This window comes from Apteryx rowi, unplaced genomic scaffold (genome assembly GCF_003343035.1).
Source record: "Apteryx rowi isolate R43461 unplaced genomic scaffold, aptRow1 scaffold_11, whole genome shotgun sequence".
NCBI classification, from domain to species: domain Eukaryota; kingdom Metazoa; phylum Chordata; class Aves; order Apterygiformes; family Apterygidae; genus Apteryx; species Apteryx rowi.
Genome location: NW_020447308.1, coordinates 5,557,664 through 5,569,167, shown reverse-complemented (window position 1 = coordinate 5,569,167; position 11,504 = coordinate 5,557,664). Strand labels below are relative to the sequence as shown.

Genomic DNA, 11,504 nt, shown 5'->3' with positions numbered 1-11,504 from the left:
CACCGCCCCTCTGCGCGCCGGCCGCGCCCCGCCGCCCGCAGCGCCGGGACTGGGGCTGGGGCACGGGAAGGGGGCAGCGCCCCCGGGGTGCGGCGGGGACCCCGCGGTGGGACAAGGACCCTGGTGTGGGACAGGGGCCCCAGGGTGGGACGGGGCTTCCGGAGTGGGACAGTGTCCCCGGGGCTCAGACAGGGGTGCTGGGTGGGACAGTGCCCTTGGGGTAGGACAATGTCCCTCGGGATGGGACAAGCCCCCCAGGATGGCACAGGGTCCCTGGGGTCAGACAGGGTCTCTGGCATCAGACAGGGTCCCCGGGTGTCGGACAGGGTCCCCTGGGTCAGACAGTGTCCCTGGGGGTGGGCCAGGGTCCCTGAGGTCAGGCAGGGTCCCTGGGGGTGGGACAGAGTCCCCGGGGGTCAGGAAGGGTCCCTGGGTTAGGACAGTATCCCTGAGGTCAGGCAGGGTCCCAGGGGTCAGGCAGGGTCCCCAGGGCAGCAGGACGGGGCGCGGGGCGCAGAGCGGTGGGGGGATCCCTCGCAGGCACCACCTTGGTGCTCTGGCCATCGTGACGCCCACGCGCAGCAGAGCCACGGGCCGCTTTCCGGGGGGCTGGGGACAGGGGTCCCCGTGGCCGCATGGCTCGCAGCAACGACGGTCTCGGGACACCGGGTCTCAGCAGAGGGGCGATGTCTTCTCTTAGCCCAAGAAAAGCGGCTGGGAAAGGGGCGCTGGGGGCAGAACTGGTTAACGCAGCTCGTCGTGCTGCTCGAGCTGTTGTCCTCATGGTCCTGAGCCTCGCAGACTCGTGCTGCTATTTCAGGCCCGCGGAAGGGCTCGTGCGCCCAACAGCATGCCTGCTCTCCTCCTGATTATTCCAGGCAGGCTAAAAAAAGATATTACCTCCCTCTAAACCTTGCCTCCGTTGTTCTCAGCAGAAGAGAGAAGACGGGTGAGAAGGCAACGAGAAGAAAAGTATCGACACCAGCTACCTCCAGGCTGAATCCTGTCTGCGTGGGTGCTGCCACCGCTCCGAGCGGAAGCAGCAGACTGGCCGCAGCTGCAGCAGGCACCAGCGCACCCGGCCTTCTCGGCGGCAGCGTTACAGGCTGGTAGAAAGCTCGTGAGATCTCTGCAGACCTTGGTCTCCCCTCTCCAGTGGGGCCGGTGGCTGCCCGGGGAAGGGCGCTCCGTGGTGGGAGCTGAGCTGGAGAGCAGCCTGCCCGGGTGCGTCCGTACCCAAACCACGAAGCCTCCACGAGCCAACGGGGACAGAGGGGATGGAAAGCGCCTGCGGATCAGCCGGGGTAGGAGCGGGGCCAGCACGCTCCAGGACTCGCCCTCGGATGATGAAGTTCTCGACAGGTTGCTGGCGACGGTGTTTGCAGGCTGGTCGGTGCCGCGCGGCTCGGCTCCGCCGCAAGCACAGCCACTGCCTGCCGGCCCCGGGCATGAGCCCTCGGCTTGTCCTGCTCCTCCCGGGGCGCCAGAACAGCCAGATCGGATCCAGCAGCTCCTGAGGATAACGACACACAGATAGTTATTAGCGGTAATTAGAAAAAACGCGCTGGCGGCATCTTCCCGTCGGCAAAGGGCCGGGGTTGGCAGAGGCTCTCCGAGGTGACACCTTTGCTGTGCAAACACCTTCCGTGGCCTCCCAGCTCCTTCTCCCGCTGCCGATAGCGGCAGTGCGCGAGGGAAGCAGGGATCGAGGTGCAGGCCCCRGCATGGGGAAGCCTGGAGCGCAGCCGGCTGGTTGCGAGCGTTCAAGCATCTCGCGTTGTTCATCTCTCCCTCACACCAGACGCCTTGGAAAGACTTGACTGGAAAATTCGGCACCTTGGAAAGGCTTGACCGGAAAATTCGGCATTGCCGCTATAACTTGGAGCTGCCGCGAAGGCCGGGTCAGGACTTCGCTGCGTAACATCAGGCAGGTTTAAAAACAYGGAGCCGTTGCCTTCTCTTCATTTTCCGAATCATCCAAAATCRTCAGCCGCCAGAAAACGAATTTTTGAACAAATCCGTGTTTTGGCCAGCGGTCGCGGTGCGGTTCAGCGTTTTCTGTTTCACGGGCAGGGCTCGGCGGGTGAGGGCAACCTCGGACTTTGCAGACGGGCTGCGGTTCCGCCTCTCCCGGAAAACTTCCATCCGTGACGACGTTGCGGACRTTTTTGGCACGGTCAGCGTGCACGCGAGGTCGTGCGCGCACGGCCGGGTTGTCGCGGCTGGGAACCTGGGAAGCGGCAGCCCCCGGCGAGCGGAGGCGCCCGGGAGGGTGGGAACGGGGCGACGGCCGCTCCCAAGGCGCTTCCCAAATGCCGGTGGCCCRTGGGCAAAGCTGTCCCGCCAGCAGCAGGGAGCGCCGGGGTGGCYGGCACGTTGCCCTGCCCTCGTTTCCCTGCTGCCAGCGACAAGGAGCCTTCTCCCTGCCTGCCTCCGGAGCGGGATCCTGTTCCTGGGGACCCTGCGCTTTGTCCCCCCACGCCACCCGCTGATAGCGCCGCTGCCCCAGGGCGCCGCGCGGCCGAGTTCGTTAGCGCCAGCTTCGTAAAGCGCTGCGAGCGGCGGCGGAGGTGTGAAGGCTCGTTGCCGTAATTGCGGCGTCACCTGCTCATCAGCAGGGAGGAGGAGGAGGAGGAGGAGGAGGAGGAAGCGGCGGCGGTGGCGTGCCGGGCCGGGGCGACCAGCTGCCGAAACCCTTGCGACAAAAAACAAAAATGCCCAAAATACCCGCCCTGTCCCGCCGCTTTGGCAGGAAGCGGGGATATAAACAGGCTGCGCCTGCTAGCACGAGCCGGCCAGCGCTTCCGGAGCTCGGCCCCGGCTCCGGCTCCGCGCCCCAGCGAAACCGCATCCCACCTCCGCTCCCGGCACCCCTCACTTCGCCCTGGCGGCCGGGCCGTGCCTGCCGATGCTCACCCTGTGCGTGGGGCCCCCCGACGCTTCCCCGCAGCCGTGGTGTGATTTCAGGGGCCAGTTCCCGCGGCGCCCCGCGGGTAATTCCCGCGCTGGGAGCGCTCGGCGCGAGCTGACCGCCAGGACTGCGTGCAGCGAGGTCGCCCGTCGCTCGGACGCGCGCGGCGAGCGCAGGGCAGCAGCAGACCAGGTTGCATCAATATTTATGTGCAAATCGACGTCGGGGTTCATTCTCCTGCCTGATGCTTCCTAGCGCTTCCTTGCTCCTTACAAACTGGCTGCATGCTTAAAAAATATCATCCTGCTCCAAAGGGGGCCGGTGGGTGATGGAAGAGGTCAAAACCTCTGCGGGGGCCGAGTGGAAACGGTTTGCAAAGGAGGAGAACAGAGTGGAAACGGTTTGCAAAGGAGGAGAACAGCTCTCCCCCTGCGTGGCGGCGGGCCGGAGCTGCGAGCCCGGGGGGTCACCCGGCCCGGCCCGGGACGCGGTCGGAGCCGCCGCGTGGGGACGGGGGCCGCTCGGCGCGGGCTGCACGTGCTGCCGCGTGGGGTCGCCTGGCGGTGCTCTATTTGCTGAGATTTTCGGTCCAAAACAAAAAATCCCCTCTGCAAGCGTGCGCTGCTTGGGTTTGCACCATGAAGGCCGGCGGAGGAGCCACCCGCTCGCTATTAATACATGGAGGGGGGAGCGCCGGGAAGGGAGATGAGCTATTCCAGCCGAAAGACAATGTTGGCACCGGAACAAATGAGGCTAAAACTGGACAGGAATAAATTTAGCCTGTGAGTTGGAAGAAGAAGGGCCCCGATGCTCCGCCGGCACCACCTGGCTTCTCCGCAAGCGCGGCGGGGAGAGGAAGCGCGAGGCCGGGCCGCGGGAAGGGGAAGGGGAAGGGGAAGGAGACGGGGAAGGGGAAGGGGATGGGGAAGGGGAAGGGGAAGGGGCGCCCGCTCCACGGAGCAGAGCCTTGGCAGCTCCAGCAGCCGTTGCGGTGGAGCTCGGCTGGGCCGCGGAGCCGCCAGTTCCCGGCGGGCAGCAGGGAATGGGTTGATGCAGCTCCGCGAGGGAGCGACAGCAGCAGCACTAGCGAGGTCCCGTCGGCTTCCTCCGGCCACGTACGGAGCACCTGAAAGCTGGCACGGCCCGAACACGGTTTCTGCAATATTGAGCATCAAGGGAAAAGCGCGAGAAAAGTCCCTCCGGCTCCAGCAGCGCTTTGCCGCCCGCGGCCGCCCGCCGCCCTCCCGCCTCGGCTTCAGCGCTAGCTCCAAAATAGCAGAGGAAGCGACGGCGCTGCAGTTCGAAAATGCCGGCGGCTGCGGTCGAGGTCGGGCCTCGCTCTGGGGCTGCCTGCGAGCCGCGCGTCGGCATCCAGCCCGCGGTTTCGGGCYGTTAATTTTAGATGGCACGGGGAGGTTGCGCGGCGTGCCGGCTCCGCGGAGGAGCCTTCGGCGCACGCCCCTAGCTGGAAAACCGCTTTCGATTCGGATCAAACTGGGCCAATGGGAACAAAGTCCCCCGAGTTCTCCCTTTTTTAGAGCAGCCCAGACTGGTTGGTTTGGCGAGAAATGCAAAGTTTGCGTTTGCAGATTAACTCACCCCTTTCTAAAGCTTTAAAATCGCCCCTGTCGTTTCCATCTGAAAAGTTAAACGCCRCCTTCCCCCAAAAAGCTCCGGAACACCGGCGGGGCCTTTCTGTGGCGCTTCATTGCGGCTCCACCCCAACGAGCGTTTAGATACTTGCAAGTATCTTTTCCTTTTTCATCGGAAAACGCCTCGCGTCCGATGAGCCGGCGGCAATCACTGCCGTGCCGGCGCGCGGCTGCCGTCCAAGGCAGAGCTCTGAGAACCCATTTTACAGACGGGCAAGCTGAGGCCGGGGGGTGATGAGAGCCTTTCCCGGAGGTCCGGCGGAGCACGGGCTCCCCGGCGGTGCCGCTACGGCGGCAAGCGCGCGTTGGGCTTTCACGCAGGYGGGGATTGCTCCGGCTTTGGTAGCCGCTTGAGAAGCAGGCTGGGATGAAGCGGATTAAGGAGGGATTTGCAGCAAGTGCTGGAAAATCAACTCTTCCGCGGGCAGGGCTTATCTCGTTAGCCCGCCGTACCYGCAGGTGCGTTTTAAAGGTGTTGCACGTGACTCCCGCCAACGGGCTGCCGGGCGCGAAACAAAACCCCGTCCCTGCCACGAGGGTTTTCCTTCCGCTCGCCTCCTCGCGCAGGCAGCCGGGGGCTCCCGGGGGCGAGCCGTGGGGAGCGTTCCCACGCGTTCCCAGCCGCGGGCGCGGGGAGCCTTCCCGCGTGCTCTGCTTCGGCGGCGGGGCGCCGCTCCGGCCACTTGCCGCGGGAAGGCTTGGATGTTCCCGCGCGCTTGCTGCGGGCTGCCGGCTTTGCCCATTAGTTTCTGCTCCGCGAGCGATCGGGCTGTTGGGTTTTTTCCTGCTTTGGGGTGATGTATGTGCATTTACCATCCTCGGGCGATACGGGCTTGGCTCGTTAAGTCAAGTGACATTTGCAAATGCCATTTTGCCGCCCGGACCGGGCTCTCTGGCTATTAAGGAGCATTTTCCCTCGCTGCGTTGTTTCCAGGAGCAGCTCAGACGCGCATTCCCCCCCCCCCGCCCCGGCGTGCCGGACCAGCTTCGTTAGTGGTCGCGTTCTGATTGATGCGCAGGGAAATCTGGCGGCGCCTGGGGTTTGCAAAGCACCCGCCGCCCTTGACACCCGCAACGAAGCTCTTCGGCTCTGTTTGCCTCCCCCCRGCGAAGCAGGATCGAGGCCGGACAACTTGCATTTCTCCCGGGCGGCACCGCGGGCCCGGAGGTCCCCGGGGAGCCGGGGCTGGGTGCAGGGATGGGACTTTCCGGCAACGGCACCTTCGCAAGAGCGTTGTCGCAGCAAACGGATGCTGCGGGCTGCATCCCGCGCCCCTTCCCTCCCGCGCGCTTCTCCTTCAGCCCCTCGCAGCTCAGCGCATCGGTCCTCTGCTGCCCGCGGCGCTGCAGCTTCCCGCGGCTCCGGTTGCCCCAGCAGGAAGCAGCTCCCGGCTCCCGTCATCCTGCCCCGCTCGCTGCCCGGAGCGAGCCGCGGAGGGCGATGGGGCRGGAAACCGGCGCCCCGGCCTTCGTCCCCGCCGGCGGCCCTCGCTCCTCCTCTCGCCGCGGGATTTAGGCTCCGTGGGCGGCCGGGCCGCATCGGCGTGCTGCCATCCCCACCTAGTGCCGGCCGCGCGCACCGGCTGCCTCCCRGGGCTCTTCGGCGCTCCGGAGCCCACGCGGCCGCTTTCCTGCCCCCCGGGACCCGCCGGGGCGAGCGCGCGGCCGGAGCAGCTTCTCCTGGTTTTCCCCCTGCTTCGCTGCCCCCCGGCGCGTCCCCGCTAACGTCCCCGCTGTGGACATTTGGGGCAGAGCGTGGGGCCGGCACGAACCTTGGGAGATACCTCCGCAGGCTGGGTCCTCTCCTGCCACCCCCCCCCAGCCTCCGCAGCTCGGGGACTCCCGGAGCCAGAGGTGGCACCTCCCGGTTTTCCTGCCACTGATTTCTCCCGTCGCTCGCCGAAGCCACGGGGGACTTCGCTTCCGCAGCAGCCCCGCGGCGGCGCAGGGTCGCACAGGCTGGTTCGCTGCCTCCTCCTGGCTGCCTGGAGCCCGCGCCTTGCGCGCCGGCCGGCGGCACCCGCGTCTGCCGTCGGAGGAGACGGCGAGCGATCGTCCTCCGCTCGCCCACGCCGTCCCTCGCCGTTGCAGGGACTTGCCGCGTCCTCCTCAACCGTCTCCTTTCGYGGCTGGATCGCGCGATAATTTAGGCTGGAAGGTGCCTCTGCGGGTCGCCTAGTCCAGCCCGTGGAGGCTCCTTCCAGCCCGAGGCGGGACGGGGACATCCGTGCTCCTCYGCCTCCGTCGCACGCGAGCGCCGCTGCCGCCGCTGCCGGGCGAGGAGCTCGGGGAGGGACGGCGGCCGGGCCGCGCGGGGCGAGGGGGCCGCTTTCCAGCGAGGATTTCCAGACAGGATTACAGCCTCTTCCCCAGGGTTTTATTTGCGTTATTTGCCCGTGGCGGCCAGCTCCTGCTCTGGGGAAGCGCGTCCTGGTTGAGGACTCCGGAAGCGCCTGCTTTGAACGGAGCCGTAAAGCCAAAAGCTTCACCCACGGGAAGCCCACGAGCGCCGGGCGGACGCGTGGGCAACGGGAGCCACATTTTGGGTTCGTTCCCCCCGGAAGAGTTGCAGTGTCGGAAAAAAGGCGTTTTTGTGGGGAGGGTCGGCGCGGTGGGGCTGTCGGCGGGGTCGTTTCCTTCCGCCCGGCGGCAAACGAGGCTGTTCTGCAGCAGCCGGTTAATTGGATATCGCTTAAGAACAGCTCGATTTCTGCATAACTGGGCAGTAACTGGGCAAAGCCTTCAAGGAGCGGCAGCCCCGCGCCGCGTCCTGCGCAGCACGCGGAGCCCGGCCAGCGTTCGACTTCTCTTTTGTTAATTTTTTTCCCCCGCTCTGAAAACATTAATTTGCCGCTCGATGTCGAGGTTTCCRTCGGACATCTCGTTCCGATCGGAGGCATCATTACGCTTGACGAGGCCTAATAAGCGGCTCGGGGAGCGAGGCCGGGCTGGCGCCTCTCCCGCCGTCTCCTCCGGGGCCGCCGCTCTTTCCTATCGGAGCCCGATGCGCGTTTCCGGGTGACTAATCCGCACGGGCGCGGGGCTCCGCCTGTAGTTAAGCTAATTCAGAGCCCGTCCGGGGGCCTTTTCCACCCGGGAGCAGGTTTTATCGCTGGCTGAGCTGCGTTTCTTAGGGAAGGCGAGAAACCCGCCCGGGGCCCGGCGGTGAGAGCGGCCCGGCGCCCAGGTGGAGCTGCTTCGCCGCGGCCGCGCTGCAGCCCCGCGAGCAGCCCGGGCGCCGCTTCGGGAACGCAAATACTCGTTATCGCATTTATTGTGTTGCTCCGGAGCTGCCACGGATGGACACGGGGATTTTTTTCCGAAGCGTTTTGCAGCAGTCGAAGAGCTGCAGGTCGATACACAACCCCCGGGGCTGCACCGGCTGCCGGTTGCTTCGCCGTCAGCACGGATTCAGCCGGCGACATCCGTTCTCCCCGGGTTGGCCCAAACAGGGGCTATTTTACATCCCTAAACAGCTGCTTTTTGGGGACAGGTGGGTCATAGCAAGCTTTATTTTTCGGGAAACAGCCAGCGTATTTTGCAAGGGAGACTTTCCAAGGATGCTCCCCACACCCTTTTCAGGAAATACCGCGCAACGCTCCTCACGGCCGCGCCAACTTTTTTTTTTTTTAATTGGCATGACTGATAGGCTGGGCCAGGACACGCCGTGTTTTCTCTTGGCTGTCGGGGTTTTATTTTGAAATCGCTGTTGTTGCGATCTGTGCATCCCTCCGCCCCGGGCTGCTGCCTCCTGGCTCTCCTTGCACGGCCGGCCGGGCTCCCGGTGCCTCCCGCTCCGGTGGAACAGCATGTGCCGGGCCAAGGAGCGGGATAGCAGCCCGGGACAAGCGGGAACATCCTGTGCCAGCCTCAGCGGGATCCTACCCGGCACAAAGCAAAGGAATCACTTCCGATTTGCCCCGGCCGCCAGCCCCTCGCGCGCTGCAGGGTTTTAGAGCCGAAGCGCCAGGATATTTCCTTGGGTCCGGCCGGGTGAAAATGTCTGGTTTTGTTCCCTTCTTTCAATTCAAGACCAGACAGTTGGGTTTTTCCCTCCGGTTTGTCAGTGTTTTCCTCCTCGAGGGCCGGGCGCGCGGGACCGTCCAGCCCCCGGAGCGACCTTTAGCGGCTGAGCTTCGGGGTGCCGAAAATTGTTTCTAAACTTCCAGATCCATCTTCTGGATATTTTTACAGGCCTGAATCCGTAGTGGGCTTTTTCTTTTTATTTCTCATTACCGGCAGCATGACATTTTGACTAGGCTGGGAAATTTTCTTTCCGGCTATACCAGTTTCTGACGATCAAGATTTAATCTTTCCGCGGGGCATGGAGATAGCGAACGCGCCGGCGAGAAAACGCTGCGGATTTCTCTCGTGTCCCAGAAAACCGGCCCGGGAGGAGCCGGCTCGACCCCCCCAGGCCGGCGCTGCCGGAGCCCCGCTGGGCGGATGCCGGGACTCCCGTGCTCCAAACGGAGCGGCTCGGCACCGCGCGGGCTCCGGCGGGTGTTTCGGCGCCGTCCCGAATTAGCGGCGCGTCCTGAATTCCCAGCCCGGGAGGAAGAGGAAAGGACGGAGCCGTACTGAAAAATGGCAGGTTTCTGCTGCTTTATTTGCGCCGCAGTTTCTTTTCCTCCGCTCTCCCCTTCTGATGTTGTCTGGAAAAGAGCCACCAAGGATTGGTTTCGAAATAAATAGCTTTTAAATTGCCTTCTCCCCTAGTCTTTCAGCTCTAGCTTTCTAAAGCTAAAATATTAGCTATATGCTGAGCTTATTGCCGTGTGGGCAGTGAGCGTGCTTGAAACGTGCTGTGATTATAACTGTATTTCACGGGCAGATATAAAATTGGCAGGATTATCGTAAATAATTGTTATTTGGAAGGATTCGAACGTTACCGCTCGGGCAGCCCCTCTCTTTCAACGGCGCGTTTGCAGCGTTTGCCGTGGCCRCGATTTCCCTTTACCCGCCTGGCTCACGAACGTTATCGCTGCCTGCGCTTCACGGCGATTCTCCGGCTTGGAAATAGCCACGGAGAACGAGTTCAAACGGAGCCTCCGTCTCCGTGCGGGTTCGTTGCAAAACACGCCGGGCCCAGAGCCCGGTTTCACTTCCGTCGCTGCCCGGACGCCGCTGTCGCACCGAGGCGTCGATAAAACAGCCCGGAAAACACGCGGAGGGGCCGGCGGCCGCTGCCGGCTCGGCGTGGCTTTGCGCCCTGCACCCAGGGATGCGCAAGCGGAAATCGCGGCAGTGCCGGGCCTGGCGCTGGCCTCCCTCCCGGCCGGTGCTCCCCTCCGCTCCGACCTGCACCTCCGGGGACGGAGAGCTGCGTTTCCCCAGGTGATCCGCTTTCCGGCTCCGCTGTCCTTGCCGTTAGAAAGCTTTTCCCGCTGCTGAAACCTAAATCTTCCCTGCCGCAGCTGGAGCCCGTTCGTCCCCGACTGGCCACAGCAGCAATATTTATTCTTTTCTTTGCACCAGTTTCCTGCATCTGGGAGACTTGCGCCTCCTCCGACTTCCTTGCGGGCTCCACAAGGCTGAAGGGGCAGGATTTWATCTCTGTCCACCTTTCCCGCTCTGCTCCCGCTCTTCCCGATGCATCTTTCTCGACGCATGTGTCGCATAGGCGTCACCCCATCCAGCGGCCTGGCTTAGGCGGCCACTCGCCTTAACGAACCGAGGTCTGTAAAACAGACGGGAGGCAAGGAGTGAGTTTTCAGCGTGCTCGCTAACGAGCCCAGCCGCAGGCACCTGCCGCCGCCGCCGCCCCCGGGATCACCCCCGGGATCGCCCCCGGCAGCTGTTTCCGCTGGGGCCGGTTTGCAGCAGGCAGAGCCGGCGATTAAGCCCCGCTTTGCCCGYGGCAGTAAATTGCCCCGTCACTGGTGCCCACGTAACACGCTCCGTCTGCACGGCCCCGTGCTTGTTTTTTACATTTAGAAGAATATTCCTAGGGGCTGCCCGAGCTTCCCCGGGGGAAAGGGGCTGGATTTCAGCGCTGCGAGTCCCGACATCCGTCGTGCTGCTTTTATTCCCCGGCTGCGGGGGCTTTGCGGACGCCACCCAGCAGYGGCGCCGCGAAGGGCTTCCTGCGTTTGCAGGCCGGCTCCGGCGGCGGCCAAAGTTCGCGGGAGTCGTCTGTTTGCCCTGCTGGACTTTTGCACCAGGCTGGCGTTCGCCGCGACCCAGCACGTCGGCGGGACACCAGCAGGACGCCCGCTGCCCCCCCGGTGGCCTCGCTGCCCCCCCGGGGGGGAAGGGGGGTGCCTGGAAGAATCCGGGGGGATGCAGGTGGGATGCCTAGAGGGATGCAGGCAGGATACCTGGGAGGATGCAGGTGGGATGCAGGGGACACCCAAGGGGACACAGGGGGGACGCTGGGGCAGAGCAGTGCGGGGTGCCGGGGGCAGTGCCGGGGGGATGTGAGGGCTGCCGCGGGGGCAGTGCCGAGGGTGCAGGCGGGATGCCTGGCGGGTGGCAGGGGGGACACCGGGAGGATCCCTGGGAGCCAGTGCTGGGGGGCCTGTGCCAGAGGATGCCTGGAGGACACAGGTGGGATGCCAGGGGGATGCCCAGGGATGCAGGCGGGATGCCAGGGGATGCCGGCGGGATGCCGGGGGATGCTGGCAGGATGCCGGGGGGATGCAGGTGGGATGCTGAGGGATGCCCAGGGATGCAAGTGGGATGCTGGGGAATGCTAGGGGCTGCCGGGGGGCTGCCGGGGGATGCAGGCGGGATGCCGGGGGAGGCCGGGGAATGCCGGGGGCTGCCGGGGGATGCAGGCGGGATGCAGGCAGAATGCCGGGGGCTGCCGGGGGCTGCAGGCAGGATGCCGGGGGGATGCCAGTGGGATGCAGGTGGGATGCCAGGGAATGCCGGGGGCTGCAGGCAGGATGCCGGGGGGAGCGGCGCGGGATGCCGGGCGGCCGGGCCCCGCCGCTGCC

At 65.0% G+C, this 11,504-nt stretch overlaps 1 protein-coding gene across 1 annotated transcript in view; it reads right to left on the bottom strand.

The window, feature by feature from the left end:
• Positions 1-564, bottom strand: part of PLEKHO2 (pleckstrin homology domain containing O2) — a 32,077-nt gene extending 31,513 nt beyond the window's left edge. Inside the window, exon 1 of the mRNA XM_026073300.1 lies at positions 548-564. Within this exon, the coding sequence (XP_025929085.1) occupies positions 548-564 (17 nt within the window). The remainder of the gene's footprint in view (positions 1-547) is intronic.
• Positions 565-11,504: the final 10,940 nt, after the last annotated feature.